Source organism: Diceros bicornis, chromosome 13 (genome assembly GCF_020826845.1).
Source record: "Diceros bicornis minor isolate mBicDic1 chromosome 13, mDicBic1.mat.cur, whole genome shotgun sequence".
NCBI classification, from domain to species: Eukaryota; Metazoa; Chordata; class Mammalia; order Perissodactyla; family Rhinocerotidae; genus Diceros; species Diceros bicornis.
In genome coordinates this window covers 39954947-39981835 of record NC_080752.1, presented here as the reverse complement: position 1 = coordinate 39981835, position 26889 = coordinate 39954947, and the positions used below count along the sequence as shown (strand labels likewise).

At 49.9% G+C, this 26889-nt stretch overlaps 1 protein-coding gene across 4 annotated transcripts in view; it reads left to right on the top strand.

Annotated features, from left to right (window-relative positions):
- Positions 1 to 2719: 2719 nt before the first annotated feature.
- ASAP3 (ArfGAP with SH3 domain, ankyrin repeat and PH domain 3) overlaps positions 2720 to 26889 on the top strand; it is a 46846-nt gene continuing 22676 nt past the window's right edge. For all 4 annotated transcript variants that reach the window (XM_058553197.1, XM_058553198.1, XM_058553201.1 and 1 more), the window contains exons 1-3: positions 2720 to 2911; positions 25142 to 25214; positions 25304 to 25449. In XM_058553197.1, the coding sequence (XP_058409180.1) occupies positions 2783 to 2911; positions 25142 to 25214; positions 25304 to 25449 (348 nt within the window). In that variant the 5' untranslated portion in view covers positions 2720 to 2782. The remainder of the gene's footprint in view (positions 2912 to 25141; positions 25215 to 25303; positions 25450 to 26889) is intronic.

Genomic DNA, 26889 nt, shown 5'->3' with positions numbered 1-26889 from the left:
GGCGTGCATGGTGGTGCCTTCCACCAAGACAGGGACAGAGAAGGAGCTGGGGCATGGGCAGGGTACAAGATGGTGAGTTCAGTTTTGGACATGTAGAGTTTGAGGTGTCTGTGAGATAGCCACATGAAGGCTATCAAGCAGAGAAGGGTCCAGGCTGGAGACAGAGACTTGGAAGATGTGGTGGGTTGAATAATGGCCCTCAAAGATATCTAGGCCCTGATCCCTGGAACCTATAAATGTTATGTTATATGGCAAAAGGAATTTTGCAGATGTGATTAAGTTAAGGATGGGGAGATTATCCTGGATTATCTGGGTGGGCCCTAAATGTAATCACAAATGGTGCTTAAAAGAGGGGCCAAGGGAGATTTGACCACTGAAAAGAAGGCAATATCTCTCTCTCTCTCTCTCTCACACACACACACACACACACACACACACAGAGAAGCAAGATACCCTTGGAAATGGAGGAAGTTGACCACTGGCCAAAGAATGCAAGGAATTCCAGAACTGTAAAAGAATAAATATGTGTTGTTTTAAAATATCAAATTTGCAGCAATTTGTTACAGCAGCAATAGGAAACTAATACAGAAGACATCAGCAGTAATGGTGTAAAGGAAGCTGGTGGGTTGGATGAGGGTGTCCCGGCAGCCTGGGTAGAGTGAGAAGAGCAGATCTAGCACAGAGGTCCCAATGACTCCAGCATTTAAGATACACGCAGAGGAAGCGCATCTCCAAAAGGGCCCTGAGAAGGAGCAGCCAGAGAGAGAGGAGGACCACCAGGGAAAATCGTGGTCCCAGAATTCAAGGGAAAGAGGGTTTCAGGAAGGAGGGAGTGGTTAACAGTGCCCAATGCTCCTAGAAGTCAAACAAGAAAAGTGCCTGTTGCATTTTAAGAGGAGATCCTAGTTGACCTTGAAATAACTCTTTGGAGAAGTCCTGGCTGAAAACAGACTGGAGTGGGTTGAAGCTGACTGAGAGGTGAACCGGAGCTGTATTTCACAGCATATTTGTCCTGCCTCCTCCACCAGATTACACATTTTTTCGATTTTTAATTCTATTACACAAGTAGCATATGCTCGTTGCAGAAAAGTTAGTATATACAGATTAGCCAAAAGAAAAAAATTTTACTCATAATGTCCTCAGCTGGTAATATTTTAGGACATATCTTTTCAGGGTTTTTTTTGTTTTGTTTTCTATGCAAACTATATAATCCTCCCAATCACCCTATGGGGTAAAATACCATTAGGCCATTTTATAATTTTATTTATTTATTTTTTCCCCCAAAGCCCCAGTAGATAGTTGTATGTCATGGTTGCACATCCTTCTAGTTGCTGTATGTGGGACGCGGCCTCAGCATGGCCAGAGAAGCCATAGCTTGCGTGTGTGCCTGGGATCCGAACCCAGGCCGCCAGCAGTGGAGCGCGCACACCTAACCGCTAAGCTATGGGGCCGGCCTTCATTAGGCCATTTTAAAAGGAGGAAATTCAGGCTTGGAGAAGCAAGAAATTTACCCAGCTGCACACAGCTGGTCAACAGCAGCACCAGATTGGAACCTACGTCTGTCTGACTCCGAAGCCAATGTTCTTCACGGCCGTGCTCCCGTGAATTTTCTACCTGAAGGAATCTTCCAGAGGCTCTCAGCCTCCAGAAGTAAACCTAAGTGGATTTCTATCCTGAATCCCATCCCTCATCCACCCAAGGATATAGGTGGTTCCCAAGAGGCAGAGGTTAGTGGGTGGGGAGGAGCGGCAGTCTTTAGCCTGGTGGGGACGGTGAGTGGGGTTGCAAGACACCAGACCGAACCTAGGAAGGATGAAGGCACGGGTGAGAGGGCCGCGTAAGGTGGTGCGGGTTACTGAGCGCCTATCAGGTACACGCACGTGTTAGGTTCTTTCCTCGCAACATCACAACCAAGTAGGCATCACACTTCCCCTTCCCATTTTACAGATAAGGAAACTAAGGTTCCAAGAAAGGATGTAATTTTCCCAGAATCACACAGCTACCCAGGAGCGCGGACCAAAACAGTCCTCGGAGACGGGGCACGCGGCTGAGGGCGGGTCCAAGGGGCGGAAGGCGGCCCTGGCCGCGCGCACGGCCGAGGCTGAGAGCCGGGTGTGCGGCCAAGGGAGAGGTGGGGCAATTCGGGGCGGAGCGGGGCACAGAGACTGGCAGGGCTGGCAGTGCTTGGGGCGCAGTGGGAGTAAGTTTGAAGGGGCGAGGTCATGGGGCTGGGAACGAATCGGTAGGAGAGGAGGAGGCAAGGCGCACTGAAGAGGGGCGCGGGGGTGTGGCACCGGGACCGTGGGAGGGATGGGGACTTGGGAGGCGAGGGAGCGGGATGAAAGGGGGCGGGGCCGTGGAGGGCCCGAGAGGAAGGCGGGGTGGAGAAGCGTCAAGCGAGGCCGGGGGCGGAGCTCTCAGGGGCTGGGCGGCCTGGGGGCGGGGCCGAGGAGCCCAGCAAGGGGGCCGGGGCTGGCGCGGGGGGCCAGAGGCGGAGCTCTCGGGGGCTGGGAGCCTGGGGGCGGGGCCGAGGGGCCGGGCGAGGGGCCGGGGGCCGGCTGTCCAGGCTAAGGTGCGGAGAGAGGCTGGAAGGCCGGGGCGGGGCAGCTCGGGGCTCCGGCACGCGAGGGGACGGGGCTGTGGCGGGCGCGGGCAGTCGGGGGCGGGGCGTGCGGAGGCCCGGACGGCGCCCGCGGCGGGCGGTGAGGTCGGCCCAGCGCGGTGCAGCGAGCGCCCCCCGCGCCTCTCTCCCCAGCCCCGGCGCCCCCCCCGCGCGCCCGCCATGCCGGAGCAGCTCAGCGTCGCCGAGTTCCTGGCCGTCACCGCGGAGGACCTCAGCTCCCCGGCCGGGGCCGCTGCCTTCGCCGCCAAGATGCCCCGGTGCCGGGGGGCGGCGCTGGCGCGGGAGGAGGTGAGGGGGCCGTGGTGGGAGGGGTTGGGGGTCCCGGCAGGGCCTCGCCTTGACCTTCACAGGCGTGACCGGAGTTGCGATGGCCAGAAACCTGCCCCCTCCCTAGATCTGTGAGAACCGAGTGTATCGCAAACATCCGCGTCCTCGCCGTCGAGGCGGGGGAGGGCCCGAGGGACTGTCTCCGGGGGGGGGGGGGGCCTCGAGGTCACCTCGGTGACAGGCTTCACTGGTCGGGGCACATACCCCTAGTGCTCTTGGTGACCTGTCTCGTCGCATGTGTGTTTGCTCAGCGCCTCGCTGCATCTGTTTGGATTTTCATCTTCGGAGCCTCACAAGTTTGCCCCCAAAGTCACTCCCCTTCTGGGATGCAGGCCTTCCCGCCTCAGTCCTGAACTTACTTCTCCGTGGCTGCAGGGAGGCCCCCTCCTTCTGGCTGCTGGTTTTGAGATTTGGCCGCCGTTTGTGGAATGAATGCGAAGGAGAAGGCGCCAGGAGCCGGGGTTCACCTTGGCCGGGCTGTTGGCAAGTTTATCGTCTCCTCTCCCCTCCCCTCCCCTCTCCTCTTTGTCTTTCCCATAAACGCGTCCCAGGCCTTTATTTCGCCCTTGCAGGCTGCCCCACCCCATTCCCCTGCTCGCCGGAGTTCGTTCCCCTTCTCCGGACCTGCTGCACTTTCCCGGGCCTCCTCTGCAGGAATCTTCTAGGGCAGACACCCTGTGGCTCTGGGCCAACAGAGAATCTGTGTTTTTGCAGCTCCCTTTCAGAGGATGCCCTGAATTTGGGTGTCGTTTTTGACCTCAGCAACGGCTCTCACCTTCCATTCTTCACCATAAAAGTATGAACACCTACTGTGTGCCAGATACAAAGCTCAATAATTCATAATACCCTGGGCCAATGTCTTGGGAAATCTCTGCTTCTCCTCCTCTCCTCTGGCAGGCTGAACCCCCATCCCAGAGTCTGTATGTATTGCTTTGTAGGAGTGGTAGAGGATTGTAGAAAGAGCATCAACTGTGGGGGAGACAGACCTGTGTTCAAATTCTGACTCTGCAATTTGCCAGCTGTGTGAGCTTGGGCATGTGACCTGATCTCTTTGAGCCCCACTTTTGGCATCTGTAAAATGGGGATACTAATGTTTACCTCACAGGGCTATGGTGTTACATGAGGCAATGTGTGTAAAGCCTACATCTTGATAAATAGAATGATTACCAGGTTAATTGACAGACCTCTTTAGACAGTGACTAGGTCTCTTTTGTTCTCATTTCTCTCACAGAGCCTAGCCTGGTGCTTTGCACGTAGTAGGAGTACAAGTTTTAATTAAAATAAGAAGCAGCCAGTGACCTTTGGCTTCCTGCCTTGGGCAGAACCAATAGCTTGGAGTCCACCACCCATGAATGTGGACTTACTGGGAAGTTCACAGGGAAACTGCTGCAGAGCCTCATCCTGAGGAGAGAGAGCTTCCTGAGGTTTGTCTTCCTGGCCTCGAATTTCGTGACCAGGAAGAGTCCAGTGCCGTGGGCATCTTTAGGGCTTTCACAGTTCACCCTCCTCTCAGAACTGTTCATTAAAATGTTAAATCAGAGCAGGAGAAGGGGCTGTACTATGTCCCTTCTCCAGGGACAGAAATGCCCTTTTATGCCCGTGCATCTGGCCTGGCCTGGCTTGGTGTGCATGAGCACTTGCATGTGTCAGCAGGGCTCGGGGGAGCCCTTGGAATGGGTCTGGGGGCCGTGGCAGGCTCTGCTCAGCGCTCAGCTTCGCCCCAGTTCAGTCCAGACAAAACCTGCCCTCCTTTGCCTTTGGGACTTTGGTTTGGTGCATGCAAGGGTTCATTTTTGCAACAGAAAGGCTGTGGCACCCAAACACAGCTTTTGTCTTTAGCATTTCACTGCCTGAAAAGTTAGAATCTGACCTTTGGACTGGACTTTCCTAAGGTTTCCTGTTTGGTTTCGCATTCATGTTTATATTTACATGTAGTTTGATGCTGGCATCCCCCACCTCCACAGTTCTGGGCATGACTAACCCACCCCCAGGCTTGAAGCTCCATTTGGCTGAATCAAAATGTAACTGATTCTTAAAGCAAGTCTTCCAGTCCCAGCTGGTTCCCTGGGAGTAACTAGGGACTCTGTCCTGGGACTTGCAGCCCTTTTTTTGCTTTCCTGCTAGGAAGGACCCTGAGCAGGCCACAGGAAACTAGAATGTCAGTGCTGAGAGACCCTTTAAGAGAGAGATCACCTAGGAACTCGCTCTTTTAAGATGGGGAAACTGATGTCCAGAGAGTGTGAGAGACTTCTCCAAGCTCCCCGTAGCTGGGAAGTGGAAGAATTGGCATTTCCACCCAAATGTTCTAACCCCTGGTCCTTTTCTCTTTCTTTCTACAGTCCGACTGCCTGTTTCCCTATGTAACTTCTCTGAACCTCGGTTATTTCACCCATAAAATAGGTTTAATCATCCCTTCTTGCTTACCTCTCTGGGTTGTTAAAGTTGTTTTTGATTGTGAAACACCTACAACCGTAAGAGAGTATTAAGACAGATAATCATTCTGTCAACCTTCCTCCTGTCCTGGGCCCGTTTACATCCATTGTCTCATTGATATTCACAATAACACAGGTGAAAATGGGTCCAGGGAGGTTAAGGCAGTTGCCTTGTGTCACGTAATCAGTCTGTCTGACTCTAAGGCCTGTGCTCTGTGCACTTCTCCATGCCATCTCTGTGCTAGGCACCAAAGACATAAAGATGCTTGAAGGATGAAAGTAGAGAGGACAAGTGAGTGAATTTGGAGACTGGTGGGAAGAGAGCATATTCAGGAACCAAGTAAGCCATTTTGACCAGTGCCGAGAATTCATGCTATCTGGCGTGTCCCACACTGCTAGTGAACGTCTGTCTCCTGGTGAGGCTTGGATGAAGCAGTCTTCCACAAATAGGGCATCTTCAAAGGCTTGTGTATTATATATTTTTTTGAAATTTTATTTGCACACAGGGCATAATAATTTTTAATTAACAAATTTAAAAACATAACAGAAAAGGCTAAAGCAACCTCTGACCATGTCCCATAATCCCTGTGTTCTCGCCAGGGGTAACTGCTGTGGAAACGTGCATGCTTCCCAATGTAGGTCCTCAGAGAAAATATGTTATCGGTAAGGGAGTGGTGGTTAGGAGAATGTTTACCTAAATTGGTATCATGTCTTATAATGCATAGTTTTAAATTTTATGGGAGTCAAATTTATCTTTTCCTTTGTGACTTTTGCTTTTTTGAATTTTGTTTTGGAAAAAGAATTTCATTCTTAGTCTTAATATTCTTGTGAATTTCACATTCTGTTTCATCGTGTGTCTATATTTGTTTTACAAAACATAAAATTTTTGTTTTACAAAAAATAATAAAAATTATATAATCTTAGAGATTGTTTGCAAGAAACATAAACCCTCTCAAGCTTGTTTATGTTGAAGGGAAATTTGTTTTAAGGAATTAAAGGTGCTTCAGGGGACTGGAGAGCAGTAAGTAAAAGTAGACCTCACCGGGGCCTCACTTGAGGCTGGGGAGTCATCAGGGACAAAAGCAGCTGCTCCGTCCTTCTCGCTGTCTCTTGCCTCTTTCTGCACGTCTGAACAGTGCTTTTGCTCACTTGTCATCACACTGGCCCCAAAGGGCATCTCAGAGTCTTCTGGGGAAGACAGGCAGCTCAGCCCCCACATTCACGTGACCTCACTGGTCCAGCATCCGAAGGTAACCAAGACAGTCTTGTGTCCCACTTCCAAGTGCCTAGTAGAGAGGCTGCTGGCCCAGCCCAGCTACTGCATTGGTTCCAGAAGCCGGGTCTCCACCCCTGGTTTCATCAGCAGAGGTCATGGAGGGATAGGCTCAGGCAGAGTAAACATGGCCACAGAGACCTACACTGTGGGAGGGGACACTTCTCAGAGAAGAGGGGCAGGGCCTGGAAAGTGTCCCCCCCAGTGTGTCCACGGCACTTCCTCTTCATTTGGCACAATCTAGGCTCCGGGGAGAGGCTCTGTGCCTCCCTAATTATCCGGGTGTAGATGAACCCCAGTTTGGAAAGCTCAGGGATAGGGGAATTAAAAAGATGGATTGGAGAGCTAAGGGAGTGCAGCACGACTTGGAGGGCCTTTGGGCTTTTGTACTTTTTGCTGGGCAAAAAGTGGACCCAGTCATGTTGCCTAAGGAATGGATGGGGCTGGCGCTGCCGAGGGCCACAGCAGCTAGCATAGTGCCTGGGGACTGTTCCATGCCAGGCCCTGTATTGGCCCTGGGTAGACACATTGCTCAGTAAAAGAGATGCACTCCCTACCCATGGAGCTTACACTCTTCCGGGGAAGACAGGCAGTAAACAGGTAAACAAACAAGTCGGTAATTGCACATTGTGATGAGTGGCATGAAGGCTCATCTTCCCCGTCAATGCCTTCCTTAAGATTTGGTCCTGGATCTTCATCTCTTCGCATGCTAGCCAGTCTCCCCAGGCAATCTCATCCACACCCATGGCTTCCCCCATCTTTAGGTGACTCACACATTTGTACCTCCAGCCCAGACCTTCATGTCCAACTGCTCACGTGGCTGTTTCACTTAGATGTCTCAGTGTGTCCAAAATCATACTCATGACTTTCCCCCCAGCCTGGCCCTTCCAGTCTTCCCTTCTCAGTGAGTGGTACCTCTCTCTACTCTGTTACATAAGCCAAAAGTCTCGCACCTCCACATGCACACTGGGTCACCAGGGGTCATCAGTTTTCCGTTCTAAGGTCTCTGCAGTCTACCCACTTCTCTACATCCTAGTCCAAGCCACCATCACCTCTGCCCTGGAACACTGCGGTGGCCTCCCAACTTGTCTCTCCCCTTTCACTCTAGCTCAGTTCTCTCTAATAGCACTGTATCTCTCTCCTTTGCATCACACACCATAGATAAATTTTACATTTATTTGTATAATTATTTTATTAAAATCTGATTTCTCACTAGATTTTGACTTCCATGAGACTCGAATCTATCTCACCATTGTATTATTTACATAGCACCATAGTAGGTGCTCAAAAATACTGGTTGAATAACAGATAAAAGAAGAACACTAAAAAGGAGCATTAATAGAGAATAATGGTGTGAGAGTACTCCAGATGGAGGGAACAGCTTGGGCAAAGGCCCTGAGGCAGTAAAGAACCTAAAGTATTTGTGACACTGGAAGGAGGCCAGAGGAGCAGAAGCATAGCGATGGGCAAATGGAAGAAGGACACCTTTCATTGGGGGAGGTTTGGGAAAGTAGGCAGGGGCTAGATCATATTCAAGCTTCGAGAACCTGGTAGCACGTCTGGATTTTACTTATTTTGCAGGCAAGCAGCATGATTCAATTTATATTTTAGAAAGATCATATCAGCTGCTTTGTGGAGACTACACTGGAGGGGAGCAGGAGAGGACCCAAGGAGGCTATTGTAGTTGTTCATGGAAGAGATGGTGGTGGTGTGGACAGGGCCGTGATTGGTGGAGGAGGGAAGTGGGCAGATTTGACAAGTATGTTATAAGTAGTAACTTCAAGATTTGTTGGTGGAGTGGTCAGAAATGGTTCCCAAATTCCTAATGGAATAGTGCCATTTACCCTTCCTAGGAAGGGGAAATCTGGAAGAGGAACAGGTTTGGGGGAAAGTCAAGAATTCTGTTTGTACATCTTTAGGTCTTTGAGACATCCAAGTGGAAATGTCAAGAAGGCAGTTGGATGTATGAACCTGGAAATCAAAGGAGTCAGCTGGAGATACACATTTGCGAGTTGTCAACGCTGAGATAGTGGGTTTCAAATTTGCCTCTGTGTAAGAATCACCTGGCCTCATTCCCAGAGAGTCTGATTCAGTAGCTGTATCTTATTTAGGCTTTTTATTGCAAGTAACAGAAACCAACCTGAGCTGATTTAAACAGAAAAAAAGTTCACTGAAAGGGAATATTCAGTAGCTCACAGAATTTCTGGGAAGCTGGAGAACGGGAGCAAGGCAGCAGGCAGGATCTCAGCCAGAATCATTCCGCTGAGCCAGTTTGGCGAGGACACTGCTGCTATGCACTAAATGCCACAGCTCGTACCACCACTGCTCCCCGGAGACGAGGCACCTTCACTACTGTTGCCACCAGCATAAGAATGGATCTTCCACTCTCTCTGCTCCTGATTCAAAGTCTGCAGTGAGTGCCTCTGATTGGTCGAGCCTCGCTCATACAACTGTACCCTAGCTGCAAGGGAGGCTGGCGCAGGAAGAATTTGGTTTTCTCAGCTTTTATAGGAGTCAAGCTCTGCCAAGCCTTGTGCAGCAAGTAATTTCCCAGACGAAGGAAGGAAGTTCAGATGCCAGACTGGCAAAAGATGACAATATGTCCTTGACAGCAAGTTTGCCAGTGTACAGAAAGTGTCTGGGAATCTTCATTTTAACCAGCACCCCAGGAGATGCTTGTGTAGGCGGCCCGCGAACCCCATATGCATTGATTGCATTAGCTGGTGTTTAAAGCTACGGAAACACAAAAGATCACTCAGGGCGAGGAATGAACAGGGCCAGGGCCCAAGCTCTGGGGAGCTCTAGGATCGAGAGATTAGGATGGAAGAGTGGTTAATAAAGGAGACTGAGAAGGAGCCACCAGTGAGGAAGGAGGGAAATCAAGGGAGTACAGTAGCTCAGAAGCCAGGAGAGGAATGTTTTGAAGAGGGAGCAACGCTCAGCTCTGTCAGATGCTGCCTGGATGTCCAGAGCTAAAATAAGATGATTGAGACGTGACCCTGGTGTTGGCAACATGGAGGTCATTGATGACCTTAAGAACAGGTTTAGTGCTGTTTTCCCCTCCACACTGGCCTGGACTGATTGAGGAGGGGGCAGATGAGAAGTTCTCCTGAGATGGGGAGCAGAGGCGTGGGATGGTGGCTAGGGCCCTGGGCCAAGAGGGTTTTCCAGTATGGGCTTAGAACCCAGCTCTGCCTGAGCCCAGCCTCTTCCCAGAGCAGGCTGCCTCTGTACAAGGGCAGAGGGTCTTCCTAGACTCATAGCCGCGAGCCCAGTCTCGCATAGTCTCCTCCCCTCCCCAAATTTCAGTCTTCAGTGTTTACTTTCTTGCCTTGTGTCTGCTGTTTCTGGCCACTGAGGTAACATGGGCAGGTTTGGGGACAGAAACTGGAACTTTAGGTCAGAACAGAAGGAAAATGCTTTCCTCAAAGGCAATTTGGTAGTATAGTCTGCAGACATTATTGCTAGAAGGCCCTTTGATGGGCCTAGTGTTACGCCCAAAGCACATGAGGCAGTGAGGCCCACGGAGGCCCAGTGAATGCCCCAGACTCTGGGGCAGGGTCCTGGGCTCCATTTGTCCTGGGAACATTGTGATTGGGCCTCTCTGGCCTCAGTGAGTGGGCCTCACCGTGGAGGGTACAGGAGGCCAAGCTGGGAACAGCTGCTAAGGTTCTGTAACCTGGCTGGGTTTTGACCTTGACTGAGGTTTTAAGAACTTCACATGCCGCAGGCTCCACCCAGACCTACTGAATCAGAATCTCCTGGGGGTGAGGCCTGGGCAAGTGAGTGGTTCAGAAGTTCCCCAGGCGACTCGGATGAGCAGTCAGGGTAAGAACTATTGTGGTCAGCTCTTACGTGCCCACTTAAGGTTAGTAATCCCTTAAACCCTATTTACTGAACACCTGCTGTGGACAAAGGCAGGATGGGAGATTCTGAGGGCATGAAGATGACAAGACAAGGCCCCCATCTGGGAAGGAGAAGGACTTGTGCCCATGAAAAGATGATTGACAACCTACAGTATACAGGGACATGGCTGAGGTCTGTGGAGAGAGTCCAGTAACTGAAGTCAGACTGACCTGGGTTTGAATCTCTGTTGGTTGTGTGACCTCGGGTTGTGTGACCTACCCTTTCTGAATCTCAGTTTCCCCATCTGTAAATCAGGGGTGATAATAACTATCTTCTGGGGTTATTTGAGGGGTTACATATAAAACATCTAGCACATACCTGGCACATAACAGAGACTTAATAATTTTTTAAAATTCCCTTTTAATAAAATCACAAGTACACTTGCACGTGGGACAGTTAAAGAGATCAGGAATCACACAGAGAAAAGGGGGAGATAATTGCAACAGGGATGAAGTAATTACTACCAGTGAGCACTAAAATTGTCTGTGCAGTCCTGGCACCAGAGCAAAAAGAGAAATCTGTGTACCTTGCAGGTGTCCAGGAATGAATAGCTGAACCTAATTCTGGACAAGGCAGGTTCTTCCCTCAGCTCTGCCCTTTGCTCTCTCCCAGCCATTTATTTCTTCATCAGACATTTGTTGAGAGCCTACCCAGTTCTCAATCCTGGCTGGACATTTACAATCCCCTGAGTTGCTTTTAGGTAGATTTTTTTTTTAATTGAGGTAAAATTCATATAACGTAAAATTCACCATTTAACCATTTTAAAGTGTACAGTTCAGTAGTCTTTATTCACAGTGTTGCGCAATAGTCACCATTATCTAATTCCAGAACATTTCTATCACCCTAAAAAGAAACCTTGTGCTCATTGGTGGTCACTACCATTCCCAGCCCCTGGCAACTTTCTGTCTCTATGGATTTGCCTATTCCAGACATTTCATATCAATGGAATCCTACAATATATGGCCTTTTGTGTTTGGCTTTTTTAAGTTAGCATAATGTTTTCAAGGGTCATCCATGTCATCTGGGTTGCTTTAAAAGCAAAACAAATAAGAATAGCAAACACACCAGGCAGTGTTGTAAGCATTCTCCATATATTAACTCATGTAATCCCCATAAGTAAACGAAGGCACAGAGGTGAAATAGCTTAGTAAACAAGGCTGCCACATAACATACAGGATGCCTGTGCAATATCTGGGACATACTTTTACTAAAAAATTACTCATTGATCACCTGAAATTCAGATATTACTGCGAGTCCTGTATTTATTTTTGCTAAATCTGGCAACTCGACTAGCAGTAAGTGGCAGAGCCGGGGTTTGGACTCGGGTGGTTCAGAGCCCTTGGGGTGCTTCACGTCTCACTCCACTGTGGGGCCTGACTCTCCCCTCCCCTCTCTAGGGACTGATTTAACAGGTCTGAAGTGAGGCTCTGGCATCCTTATTTTTTTAAGCACTCCAGATGATTCCCCTGGCCAGCCTGGGAATGTGTCTCAGGGTCTGGGAATACAGAGAAGCTCTTTGCTGCTACCAAGCAGCCCTCCCCATATGCCGGGCACTGGGCTTGGTGCTCAAATGCCTGATGGCATTCAGTCCTATGACGTAGATCCTGTTATTATCTCATTTGAAAGATGGGGAAATAGAGGCTCAGAGAAACTAAGTCACTTGCCCCAGGTCACACAGCTAAGAGTCTTGGAACCAGAATTTGGACTTCAGAACAGTGTGATGTAAAAGCCAGAGTTCTTAACCCCTGCTGCCTTTTCTGTGTTCCCATAGGGCCCTGCTAATATCCATTCATTCATTTACTCATTCATTCATTCCACCAACGTTCATTGCACTCATGTGCCAGGCCCCGAGCTGGGTGCTGTGGATACAAAGGCAAATGAGCCAATCCCTGCCCTTCTCGAGTTTTCAGCCTCATAGAGAAGTCAGACGCATGGTCAATAAGGGCCATGAGTGCCCTGATAAAGTCTGCAGTGGGCACAGGGCAGCAGGAGGGGTGAGTTCTGTTGTGTAGGGAGGGGGAGACCTGTAAGCTGAGTCCGGAAAGATGAAGTGTTCACCAGGCAGAACAGGGGAGGGGCTCTCCAGGCAGCTCCAGCAGCCTGAGCAGAGGTCTTGCGGCTGGGAACAGGCATATTAAGGAAATTGCAAAGCGTTGGTTAGGGCTGGGGTTTAAGGGATTAGTGATGGATATCAAGCCCAAGTGGGGGGCAGGGAGGGGTTCATCTGGGCCAACAAGGAACCCAGAGGATGCGAGGCATGGGACCCTGTGCTGCTCTGTCCGGGAGGGCAGGCCGGGCTCTCCCCAGGGTTGGGTGGAATTCAGGGCTTGGGGCCAGGAGTCAGATGGGAATCTTCAGCGGTCGGTCCAGTGGAGTTCTTGCTCTCTTAGCTCATCACTGCCGAGCAGTCTCCGGAGGAAAATCCCAGCCAGGAAACTTGGGGTTTGCAGAGGCCTCAGTGTAGCTGAGGGTGCGGCTCCCTTCCTGCAACCCCTCTTCTTCCCTGCTTCCCACCACCCTGTGCGGGGCAGCTGGTGAGGCTGAGCTGGCAAGGCTGGACAGGTTCCCAGGCTGGGGAGATGGCTGCGGGGCCCAACCAAGGGGGCGCACAGCCAGTCACAGGCTCCAGCAGCGCAGGAAGGAAAACAGCGAGAGGCTGAGGATCCTGAAATAATAAATGTCAGAGCTGGCAGGAGCCTTCCGTGTCACTGCCCAGCCCCTTCGTTCCGGACGAGGAGTCGGCCCAGGGAGGGAAGGGGGCTGGGGCAGAACTAGGGCTGGCCCCGGGTCCCGGATCCCAAGCCTTGAGTGTAGCCACTGAAGGGGCTGTGGACAGGCAGGCAGGGCTGGGGGCCCCTTCCACATGGGCAATGCAGAGGGCAGCTGGGAAGAGCCCTATTCTCCTCTGACCCTTCCTTCTGACTGTCCCAGCCTGGAATCGGGGTGGGGTTTGATCCAGATGAAAACCACTGGAGACTTTTGCTCCTGCTGGTGGCTGAGGTTAGAGCAGCCTTGCAGGGTATGATTAACCTCGACTCTGAGTCTCAGAGCATCGACCTGGAAGGGGATTTGGAGGTCCTGTCCATCAGCTCTAAATTGTACAGATGAGGAAACTGAGGCACAGAAGGAGGAAGGGACTTGCTCAGAGGGACATAGAGGGGCTAATGGCAGGCCTAAAATTCAGCACCCCCCCTTCCCTCAAAATGTTTCTGCATTGCCTCTCTAGATGCCTGACATCCACCATTAGAAAAAATATGACCTAGTTAATCTTCACAGCAGCCCTTACAGAGCTGATTGGGGTTCAGTGATGTGGGACTGACCTCATGGTTTGCTGTCGTGTGGTAGGGAGAGAAGGCTCTGGAGGCAGAGGGCTCCGCGCTTCCTGGAGCTACCTACATGACCTTGAGCCAGTTGCCTAACCCACTCCAGCCTTGGTTTCCTCATCTGTAAAATGGGGAGCATAATAACTACCTCACGGGGTTGTCAGGAGGCAAAACGAGGTAAATAACATGTCTGCCCCAAAGCGAGCACTCAGTAAGTGGTGCCTGGATTCACGTTATAAGTAGACACATCCTGGGAGCTTGGAACCCGAGTCCTTCCTGTTGTGTGATCAGCTTTGGGCCAGGCTGTGCTGTGCTGTCATGCCTCGGGGACAAGGCTGCACCCCCTTTCTCCCGCTTGGACGTGGGTCTGCTGCCAAGCCCCAGAGCTGATCTTTCTACCACAAGAATTTATCAAGCCACTCCCCTCGTGTTCAGAACGCTGCAGATCTCCCCATCACTTGTGGGATAAAACCTAGAGGTTTTGGTTAAAAGCATGGACTCTGGAGCCTGACACCATAGGTTTGAGTTTCGGTTCCACCACTTACTAGTTGTGTGAGCCTGGGCAAATGCCATAACTTCCCTGGGCCTCAGTTTACTCATCTGTAAAACCTCCTGGGGTTGTTGGAAGCATTATACGAAATGATACAAAGTATGTCACGTGCTAAGAATAAAGCCTGGCACGTGGTACTGATAGAGAAGCACCTACCTGGCTCTCGTTATCATGAGCAGTGTCTCCGAGGGTCATTCCGGGCCCTGCTTAGCCCTGAGGCCTCACTGATCACCACTGGCCCTGGTATGCACCTGCTCCAGTAAACTGGTTGTTCCCCAGATGTGCCAAGCCCTCCTACCCAGGCGCTTTGCAGGGACGCCTCTCCTCTCTTAGAGTCATCTTCCCCTGTCTTGCTTTGCTCCACCGATGTCTCCTCATTTTTCGAGGCTCTGATGAAGCATCACTTCATCCCAGGGTGGGGTGGGTGCTCCCCATCTGTGCCCCCACACAGGCTTCTCTTCTGCTCCAGGCTCGCCAAGGCCTCCTCAGCCCTTAGACAACATCTTTGTCTACATTCTGTCTCCCCTACTGGGCTGTGAGCACCTTGAGTGTAGAGCCTGACGTCCCCCTTTCCCCAGCACCTGCAGAGGATCTAGGGTACAGCCAGGCCCTCAGTGTGTGTGAATGAGCTCCTACTCTATGCCAGTGACTCCATCAGAGACCTTACCCCAGCCCCTCCCCTCTGCCCCACCAGGGGGGAAAGGGGCAGGTTTGCAGATCTGAGATTCCGGAGCAGAGGCTATTAAGGGAGTGGAGCTGAGCTGGATTGCCTTGGAGGTGGGATGCTAGCAAATACTTCTCAGTCCCACCCTTTCCTCTTCCTTGCTGGCCACCCAGGAAGGGCCCTGGGGGATTCTGCCTTTCTCTGGATCTGGTGGATGGGCAGGTGGGTGAGAAAAAGCAAACTTAAAGCATAACACAAACAGGACAGCTCACGTTTGCACGGCTGCAAACTTTCCCAGTCTTTATGTGATTCGATCTCAGTGGGAGGTGGCTGGAGCAGCAGTGACTGTCATTCCCATTTTGCAGGTGCAAATTCCCCTAGAGACTCTGGGGACTTGCTCAGGGTCTCAGAGCTAGTAAGGAATTGGGTCCAGAATAGAACCCAGGTCTCCTCACTCCACACCCTGTTCTCTTTCTACCATGTGCCCTCTCTGTAATTAGGCCTGGAGCTTGGTCAGCCTTAACCCCTTCCCGCTTGCCCCTCAAGGACCCTCCCGCCTGGGCCTTGCCCTCCGTTGGTCCTGAGCCCCAGGCCCTCAGGCCCACTTCTCCTAGACACCACTCTCTCCCATCCCATCCCTCTTGCTGAAAGCCGTGCACCATCCACTGAAAGGGGCCAGTTCAGTATCCTAAGGTGTCAAGGACTGGTTTCAGATAACTTAGTGCAGTGGTTCCCAACTTTTCTGAATATGAGAACCTCTTGTCTTCTTTTATTAACTTGGTGTTGTGGAAATTTTCAAACATACACAAAAGTAGACTCAGCTTCAACAACTATTACTATTTTGCCAATCTTATTTTTTGGTCTCTAGCCTTCCCTTTTTTCTTGTGGAGAATTTGGAATAGTCACAGAAACAGAACAGAATGATGAACCCCCATTGACTTATCACCCAGTCCCCACCTGCTTCCCTGACTCTCATCTTATTTTGAAGCAAATTCTAAACATCATATCATTTCATCTTTAAATCTTTCAATATGTAGCTCTAAACAGTAAGGACTTCTTGTTTGCCTAACTACAATACTGTTGTTGTACCCCAAAACATTAACAATAATCCCTAAATCATCAATTATCTAGTTTTCAAATTTCCATTTGTCTCATAATTGTCCTAACTTCTTTTACAGTTTATTTTTTAAAAAGCAGGATTCAAGAAAGGTCCACACATTGCCATTTATTGATGTGTTTTGAGTCTCTTAAGATTCCTCTTCCATCACTTTTGTTTTTATTTTTTGTGGTCCACTTGCTAAAGAAACCGCATGGCCTGTTCTGTAGCTTCCCACAGTCTGATTGTGCTCATTGCCGCATCCCCAGGTGTAGTTTTAACAAGATTCTCCATCTTCTGCATTTCCTGTAAATTGGTAGTTGGATCTAGAAATGAGAAGCCCCAGGGGTTTTTTGGGTGTTGGTTTTTTTTTTTGCATTTTATGTATCTTTTCATTGAATGTTTTCAGTGTAACTTGATTTGCTCATTAAAATATTGTATTTTACAAATTTTCATGTTTGACACGTAGTGCATATAATTTCATCTTCTTGTGGACGTCAGAGTCACAGACCAAAGGAGCCAGGATTCCGCTGCCTTACAGCAGGACCCCTTTTCAATGTCAAAGTTTCATTGACTTTCCCTCGACACCTGTACTTTTCATATTGATTGACTGAGAAATACGGAAAAGGACAAAAAACTACCATGAATTCCAGAATGGTTTTAAAGATTTCTGTATCTTATTGATCATAACAGCTACACACATGTTTGGAATGTGGTCATACTAATTTTTGAGACATTTCTTTTTGGTCTTTAGTGCTTACCATAAGTGTGGCTTCAGAGGGCCCTGGTAGTAATTCCATGGACCCCCAGGATCTGGGGCCGACAGACGGGAATGAACAAGGGAGTCAGAGTCTAAAGTTTGGGCTCCAGGTCTGTCGCCACCACTTTCTGGCTGTGTGAGCTCAGGCAACTTTCTTTACCTCTCTGAGCCTCATTGATTCATCAGCCAGATGGAAACAAAAGCAGTGACTGCCTCATTGGGATGCTGTGAGTCTTAAAGGGTAGATGCCCAACTGCTTTACAAACTGTAAAGCCACGTACAAGTTTGGGTTTGTATTCTTTCCTTAGTTTGTTTGCATTTCCAATGAGACCTGGGGCAAGAAACCCATCTGAGCCTTCTTTGCAGTCTGTAAAATGAGGAGAGAATATTGGATTATCTAATATCTTGTGATTTAGTCTCTCAACGGTCAACATCATGGTCGAAAGCAAAGATAGAAAATGGTTTTCATCTCCTGTGCCAACTCTAGTTTAATTGGTAGAGGCTACCTGAAGAGCTGTCTTAGCAGAATGATGAACCAAACCCAGGGTCGGTGGGAAAAATACTGATTGATTAATGATGGCTGTAATGCTCATGGGATGCCACAAAAGTGGTGCCTATGCCCCATATTATAATAGTCCAAAGGAGTGAATGTCTAATGGTGAAATTTAATCTGCAGCTCTCAAGGCCTTAGCTTTAGCTGCTCTGCCCCCTTGGCTAAGTTGCCATGGTTACCACAGCTGGCTCTGAGAACTCACAGGAATGAAGAATGGGTCCTATTGATGAATCTTGACCCAGGAGAGGGGCATGCAGAAGGCCCTTCCAAGCAGGGCAGCTGGGCATGGCCGTAGTGCTGCCATCTGTGGTCTTTTGCCTGCAGAGAACACAAACCAGAGAGCCAGAGCACAATGTGTGTGTGTGTGTGTGTGTGTGTGTGTGTGTGTGTGTGTGTGTTTGGGGTGGGGTGGGGAGCACAAAGGGCAGTGTCACCAGCTGGAATTCAGGCTTTGTCTAGGAACAGCCAGGCAAGGCTGCCTGAAGGACTTCAGTTGCTTTTCCAAGTTCAGACATGTCCCTGATGCTCTGTGTCTCACCTGCCTTTGCCCAGTGCCTGCCCAGGCTCTTGCATGGAGCCACTGACTCTTAGCTTTGAGAGAAATCTCAGTGGCCATCACTACTAATCCAAAATCCAGTGCCTAAATCATGCGCTACCACCTGAAGTCCTTGAATACTTCTAGTGACAGGGAGCTCACTCCCTCCAGCGGTCACTTATTCTTCCTTAGGAACATCTTCCTCTGTTTGAGCTGAAATCTGTTTCTGTCTCCCTAACTTCCACCTCTCAGTCCAGGAATCCTCTTCAGGGCCAACTCATACAAATCTCCTTTCTCTTCTGTAGGATAGCTCTGGGAGTATTTGGAGCTGGGGCCCTGCCACTGCTGTCAACCTTGTTTTCTTTGGACAGGTCTCCTTCTGTCCCTCCCTCCTCCCTTCCCCGTTTGAGAGGATGGTGAGGGGATATGGTAGAGGTGGTTGAGTTGGGATTCACGTTCAGAGGCAGATCCAGTCCCAGGATCAAAGAAGCCGTGTCCGTTAACCCTGGTGGGGCAGCTCGGTGGAGGGAAAGAACATGGCCTTGGGTTTGGCCAGACCTGGATTTAAATTATGACCCTGCTACTGTTCAGCATTACGTGACCTGGACATACCTGGACATGTCCCTTGGCCCCTGGCAGCCTCATCTATAAAATGCAAATGGTGATGCTTACCTCAGAGTGTGGCTGGGAGGGTAACAAGTAACACGCCTGGCACAGAGCAGGCACTCAGGACATGTAACGTCTTGCACTCTGTGACTGCCCGGTGGCAGAGGTTTCACTGTGGTACCTCTGCACGTGTGGTTCCCAAATCTTGGGGAGCGGGATCATTGGTGGATGGAGAGGAGGTATCTTTAATTAGCTCAAGGAAAGCTGAAAAATTCCTAAACCAAATTCAACTTAATTTTCAAACAGATCACATTAGTAGATATCAAATACCAGTGTTCTGAGCACTTTACCTATGTGAATTCACTTAATCTCCCCAACAATCCTATGTGGTAGAAACTATTATCATCCTCATTTCATGAATGGGGAAACTGAGGCACAGAGAGGTCACATAGCAAGTACCTACTGGAGCTGGAATTCAAAACCAGGTAATCGGGGCCAGCCCCATGCTTTTAGCCAAGATGATTTACTGTGTCTCTGAAGGCAGAATTAGACCAGTGATTTCCAAACGTTAGCTGCGTCAGAATCATCTGGAGGGCTTGTTAAGCCACAGATTGCTGGGCCCTGCCCCGAGTTTCTGATCCAGCTGAAGAATCTGCATCTCGGACAAGTCTCCAGGTGATGCTGACGCTGCTGGTCCAGGGACCCCACTTTGAGAATCACTGACTCCTGGGGATTAAATGGACCCACCTGAATCCAGAGGCTGACTTGTTTTTTCTAACCTATCCTGTCTCAGGCACAGGGAATGCGGGCTGATCTCATTCAGAGGCAGAAAATAAACCACAGGAAGAATCGTATTCATTCTTTCCAAATGCCTCAAGCCTTGGCACATGCTGCCATGTCTATGATCTCATATAAGCCTCACAGTAACTCTGTGAGTTAAGTGAAGAATGGATTTTTTCCCCATATTATATTATTTTTCTCTCATTTTAAAGAAGAGGCAGTTTGAAGAGCTGGCTGGGCTGGTATCACCCAGGGAGATAGTTTTAGGGAGACGGGGGCTAGAACCTCAGCTTGTGACTCATCATAGTATCATTACAGGAGCTCTGGAAACTTCTGTGCCTTTCCCCAAATACCTTCCCTTCCCCAGGCTATGATTGGAATTTCCTCCTTAAAACTATATTTCTTTAGCTTAAATCTTTGCCCCATTATATCATAGAGGGTAGATGTTATCAGTCATTTATACCCAGTGTGAATGATTTTCAGATAGTTTCTTGAGAAAAGGGTGGTTAGAATCCTCCCCTCTTTGTGCCCCCTTCGGGTTGTGTGTTAATAAGTCTGTGAGCCTCTTGAAGGAAGGGCCATGCCTGGTTAAAATAGGCACCAGTAGATGCTTGGTGAAATGAATGAATGAAAGAAGGAATGAATGATATTCCTCCCCTTGCCCATTCTTCCCTGAGCAAGCCTCCCTCCTCTAGCAGTCCTGCCACGTATACCACGTGCTCCCCCACCCCGCCTCACAGTGCACTCTCTCAGTCTCTCTTCTGCCTGTCCAGTGTCCACAGTCAAGCATCACGGTTTCCCTGTTCCTCCTAAGCAGACACAGCTCTGCTTCCCCTGGGCTCGCAGGTACCTTGTCCATCTTCCACTACAGCCCTAATCACACTGCGTTATAAGTATCTATTTACTCAGCTCTTTCTTCCCTTAGATGGTGATGTCCCTGAGAGCTGAAACTGTGTCTTTTACACAGGGTGTGAACACAGAGCAGGCACTCAGTAACTAGGTGAATGAATGAATAGCTGTGTGAACCTTCATTGCTAAGAGCACTAGGGGCGGAATGGTTTCTTGCTGGGAAGCTGTTTCCTGATATATGCCTGACAGGGGCATGAAGGGACAGTTTATGGGTGATTAGAGTGACTTGCCTGCCTGTACCAGTTAGAGCTAGGTTCAGCTATGAGTGTCAGAATAACATAACAGTTGCTCAAGTAAGACAGACATTTGTTTCTCTTTCATATCAAAGAAGTCTATAGATAAGTAGTCCAGGGCTGATAGGGTGGCTCCCCAATCACCATAGACAAGGCTACTGCTTTGTTGTTCCATCATCCACCACACATGACTTCTCCCTCATGGTCCAAGATGGCTGCCTGAGCTCCAGACATCACTAACACATTCTAGCCAGGAGAAAGGTCTGACAGAGGACACCCTCCCTTCTATTTTTTCTTTTCTTTAAAAAAATATACTTTATTTTTTAGAGCAGTTTTAGGTTCACAGCAAAACTGAGTGGAAAGGGCAGAGTTCTCATATATTCCCTCACCCCACACACGCACAGCCTCCCTCACTATCACCATCCCACACCAGAGTGGTTCATTTGTTATAATCAGTGAAACTACATTGACCTATCTTTATCGCTGAAAGTCCATAGTTTACATTAGGGTTCACTCTATGAATGTACAGTGACAGGTATCCACTGTCATAGTATCATACAGAATAGTTTCACTGCCCTAAAAATCCTCTGGGCTCTACCTGGTCATCCCTCCCTCCCCCCAACCCCTGGCAACCACTGATCTTTTTACTGTTTCCATAGTATTGGCTATTCCAGAATGTCGTATAGTTGGAATCACAGAGTACGTAGCCTTTCAGATCAGCTTCTTTAACTTAGTAATATGCCTTTAAGGTTCCTCCATGTCTTTTGTGGCTTGATAGCTCATTTCTTTTTAGCACTAAATAATATTGCATTGTCTTCCAAGTTTTGGCAGTTATGAATAAAGCTGCTATAAACATCCATGTGCAAGTTTTTTGTGGAAATAAAAAATTTTTCAGGGGCCGGCCTGGTGGTGTAGTGATTAAGTGCGTGCACTCCGCTGCGGCGGCCGGGGGTTCGCCGGTTCGGATCCCCGGCGCGCACCGACGCACCGCTTGTCAGGCCATGCTGTGGCGGCGTCCCATATAAAGTAGAGGAAGATGGGCATGGATGTTAGCCCAGGGCCAGTCTTCCTCAGCAAAAAAAAGAGGATTGGCAGATGTTAGCTCAGGGCCGATCCTCCTCACAAAAAAAAATATATATGTATATAAAAAAAAAAGTTTTTCAGCTCATTTGGGTAAATTCCAAGGAGCACAACTGGTGGATCATATGGTAAGCATATGCTTAGTTTTGTAAGAAACCGCCAAACTGTCTTCCAAAGTGGCCGTACCATTTTGTATTCCCACTAGCAATGTATGAGAGTTCCTGTTGCTCCACATCCTTATCAGTATTTGGTGGTGTCAGTGTTTTGGATTTTGGCCATTCTAATAGGTATGTAGTCCCTCTCTTCCTTTTAAGAATACTTTCTGGGGGCCGGCCCCGTGGTGCAGCAGTTAAGTTCGTGCTCTCTGCTTCGGCAGCCGTGGGTTCACTGGTTCGGATCCCGGGCGCGGACCCACACACCGCTCATCAAGCCATGCTGAGGCGGCATCCCACATAGAACAACTAGAAGGATGTACAACTATGACGTATAACTATCTACTGGGGCTTTGGGGAGAAAAAAGGAAAAAAGGAGGAAGATTGGCAACAGATGTTAGCTCAGGGCCAATCTTCCTCAAAAAAAAAAAATATTTTCTGGAAGCTAACAAAGGAAATGTCTATGACATCCCATTGGTCAGAACTTAGTCACATGACCACATTTACCTACAATGTAGGCTGGGAAATGTAGTCTCTATTCTGAGTGGCCAAGTGACCATCTGAAAAGTCAGGGTTCTTATTGCTAAGAAAGAAGCGAGAATGGAGGGCCGGCCCCGTGGCTTAGCGGTTAAGTGCGCGCACTCCGCTTCTGGCGGCCCGGGTTCGGATCCCGGGCGCACAGTGATGCACTGTTTCTCTGGCCATGCTGAGGCCGCGTCCCACATACAGCAACTAGAAGGATGTGCAACTATGACACACAACTATCTTCTGGGGCTTTGGGGGAAAAAAAAAAAGGAGGAGGATTGGCAATAGATGTTAGCTCAGAGCCGGTCTTCCTCAGCAAAAAGAGGAGGATTGGCATGGATGTTAGCTCAGGGCTGATCTTCCTTAAAAAAAAAAAAAAAGAGAGAATGGACATTGGGAGCCGACCAGCATCTCTGCCAGACTGCAGGGAAGAGACAGACTTGCAGACTAGCTTAAGCACTAAAGGGAATTTGTTGGTGGATCAGGGGTATTTCGTGGAGGCCCAAGGACAGGAAGTGTGGAAGGGCCTCTCAGGGGGCAGGATCTAGGTCTTATGTGCTTCTCCACACACCTGCTTTGTTCTCTTCTCTTTGCACGTGGTGGGAAAGATGCCCCAGCTCAAGCACTTCCAATCAATTAGCTAGCTTCCCAAAGCCCAATTCCAGATTCCTTGGAGAGAGAATCTGATTGGCCCAGCTTGGGTCATTGTCCACCCTGGTCCAGTCAACTCTGGCTAGAACAAACAAAGCAGCCCAGGGCCCACCTCTGAGGGCAGTTTTCAGAGACTGGGTGTCATGGGATGGGAAGACTCCTCAAAGGTATCTAGAGCATGGACATAGACCTCTCAGGTCCATGTCCCAGGACTTTGCAAACCATCATTCATTTAGGTAAACAATTATTGAGCACCTTCTGTATGGCAGGCACACAGATCTGCCTTCTAGGGAGTTTTCTAAATCTCTATGGAATTGTTCATATCTTTAACCTGCACTATCTTTGGAGTGAAGTCCTAGCTCCTTAAATTAATCACCTCTTAGCTTTCCCTTTTCAAGTTTCAAGGTAGGGGTCAAGGGCTTTGGCAAACGTGTTTCCTCACGTGGGTCTTTGGGAACTATAGAGATGTCCATGTTCTCTCCTCTTGTCTTTGTCTCTCTAGTAAAGTGTCTTAGTTCTTTAGCTGATTCAAATATGGCCCCCTCTTCCCAATCTCCCTAATTCCTTGACTTTCTTTTTTCAGCCCAGGGATGGGCCTCCACTGGTCCCAAACACGAAAGTATCTCAAGTTCATACTCGGGGAGGAGAATGTTAGGTTTCTAGTCCCTGTAGGAAAAGTACCGAGAATTTGATGGACCTTTCTAGCATCAGCACGGCTGCTGATGACCATAGGTACTGTTCATTGAGGACACACTGTGTGCTCACCACCAAGCTAAGCCCTTCACATGCAACGTCTCATACATACAATCCTCATAATTACCCTGAGAGGTAGGCAGTATTCCCCCGATTTTACAGATAGCTAATCAGGAAGCTCAGAGAGAACAGGCGACTTGCCCAAGGTCACACAGCATCTGGGCAGTGGAGCTAGGCTTCAAAACCAGACCCTCCTCTCTCCAGAGGCTTCCTACATGCCAAAAGCTTCCAAGAACACTCCACATTGTCTGCGAGTTCTGCCCTGTGCATGTCCTCCTGTGAGTATCGTTTAGAATCTTCAGAGATACTGTTCCAAATGTGTTTACTAACTCTTGTCACGTAGAAGTAACTCTTTGGAGATCAAACTCTGATCCCATTTTAGTCTCTGGACAAAACAGGTGGGGCTGGGGTCAGAGTAGGGCCATGGTGTGTGGATGGAGCACTGGACTAGAGCACCCCTGGAAGCCCAGCTCTGCTGCTACCCCACCCTTTGACTCTGGGGAAGGCCCTCCCCTCTGTTGGCCTCAGTTTCCTCTTCTGTGGCTCTGTGAGCCCTTTGCAGCCTAACATTCTATAATTTCCAGCTTAACTCTGCATTTCTTAAGGGTTTCATGAGGTTGGCAGCCTATATACCCACTGAAAGAGGAGTGTGTCTGGGAGGTTTCCATCTGGGCTGAGCCTGGGGCAGGTGCCTTCTGCTTCTCACCATCATTTCTTCTGGCCGTCCGCAGTCTGCCATTTGTTCTGCAACCCCTGGACTTTGGGGTTGCCTGTTGTCGTCCCACCAGTTCTCTCCAGTGGGGCTGAGTGCCCCCTCTGCCCTCTCTCATCTCATCGCCCACCCATGGTATCTGGCCTCTTCGTCCTCCTCCTCACATGGCTGCTGATCAAGCCTGGGATTTGTGAACAAGCATTCCCCCATCTGTGTCTTTCAAAAATATCGGGATGTCCACGTTCTCTCCTCTCATCTTTTGCCAAGCATTTTGTACATATTCATCACATTGTTAATTCTCTCAGCAACTCCATGAGTCCACAGTATCATCTCCATTTTGCAGACAGGCACCCAAGGCTCAGAGAAGTTAACAGATTTGTCTGGACTGACATACTAGTTAGTGCCAGAGCTGAGATTCAGACCCAGGTCTGGCATACCCGACTATGCCACATGCCTTGGCATAGCTACTCGGCCTGCATTGGAGTTGAGGAGAAAAGTCTGTGGTCCTCCTGGAGGGGTGTGACTGGTCTATGGTTTCCATGCAGTCTGGTGTAAGAGGGTGGTCTGTTTATGTGTGGTGGGGTTACAGCAGGCCGCCAGGGAGGAAACTCTGTGTGTGTGTTTGGAGGGTGGATTGTGGGAGTCAGGCACCCCTCCCAGCTGAGGACCCCTGAACCTCTGTCCCCGTTTGCTTCCAGGTCCTGGAAGGAGACCAGGCCCTCCTGCAGAGAGTGAAGAAGGCGGTGCGGGCGATCCACAGCTCCGGCCTTGGTGAGCGAGCCTGCCTGATGCCCAGCCTGGCCAGCCAGCCTTCCCCAGCCCCAGCCTGGAGCTGACACTGCCCTTCCCTCCCTCCACAGGCCACGTGGAGAACGAGGAGCAGTACCGAGAGGCTGTGGAGTCATTAGGCAACAGCCACCTGTCCCAAAACAGTCACGAGCTGTCCACCGGCTTCCTGAACCTGGCCGTGTTCACCCGCGAGGTGGCCGCGCTCTTCAAGAACCTGGTGAGGCCCCTGATCCCTTCTTACCCAGCCCTTAGCCCGGGCTCAGGGTAAATCTAGTGGGTTTCAGAACCTGACTGGGAAAGGGTTGGTTTCCACCCTTCTCCCAGGTTGCCCTTAACCTCTAGTCTCCCTTGACCTCTGACCCATGACCTGAGGTCCCTCTCCAGTTCGGATCCACCGTTTGCATTCTTCTTCCCCTCTGCCTTCTCGCCCACGTCTTCCCTCTCCCTCCTCTCTGCCCTCCTCTTTCTCTTCTGTGGTGAGTCCCCGGGAGCAGAGGGGGTCTCACAGCGGGGCAGGGCTCCCTGAGGGAGGTTTTGGGAGAAGGGAGGGCAGACTCTGGGCTTCCTGTCTTTGCGCCACTGCCTCTCCTGAACGCTCTGTGTCCTCTGCTTTCCCGACCACATCTGCTTTGTCTTCAAAACCTAGAAGCTGCCTCGCCTCAGCAAGCCCCTCAGCTCCTGCACGTGGCCCCGTGGCCTCACCTTCCTTCCTGAGATTGCCTCCTCCCCTGTCCTCCGAGTCCCCACCTCGAGGCCACCCCGAGATACCAGCTCCTCCGGTGTGCAGACACGGTTCTCAGTACTGCGCTGGTGTTAAGTCATTTCATCCTGGAGCACAGCTCTGTGGGGTTGGCTTACCACTGCCCTCGCTTTACAGATTAGGAAACCAGGACACCAGGTTAAGCAGCTTGCCCCAGGTCTCACAGCTGGATTTGAACAGGGGGTCTGGCTCCAGTGTTCGAGCACAAGCCTGGCTGTACCGCCTCCCAGGAGAGCCCCTCTCTCTCCAGGCTCCGTAGCTTTTGGACCGGCTCTTGTGGCTCGAGTCCCACACAGTGCCCTCCCTGGCTGGCAGGGACCGAGTCATCTCTGAGAGGCACTTTGCTTAGTGGTTAAGCACCCAGACGTCAGGCTTAGACTGGGGCCTCGAATTCCCACTCTGCTGCTCACTAGGTATGTGACCCTGGGCAAATCACTCAATCTGCCTGAGCCCCGTCTGTAAAATTGGGACGATGATGGTACCCACTTCACAGAGTTGTAATGAGGATTACGCAAGTTAAGTGCCTATTCCAGAGTAAGTGCTCAGTACATGTTAGCAAATATTGCCATCTGTCATTACTACGTCTCTTTACCTAGCACTGCCTCACACTGTCCTGCATGCAGAGGCCTTATCAGTGCTTGAGTTCAGCTGAGTTAGTGACTTCTTTTGTCTTTACCTCTCCTTGCCCTGTTTTGGTCAAACTAGTGTTTGCTGTGGTGGCCACTGTACCAGGAACTGGTGACACAGGAAAGAGTCAGACTCTGCCTGAGGGAGCCACGGTCTAGTGGGGGAGACAGGAACTGAGATGTGGGACAACACCAAGCAGTACAGCAGTGTGGCACAAACTCAGGGACCCAGGGGTCGGGTCAGTGGCTTGGCCTGCCGTGGTTCAGAAAA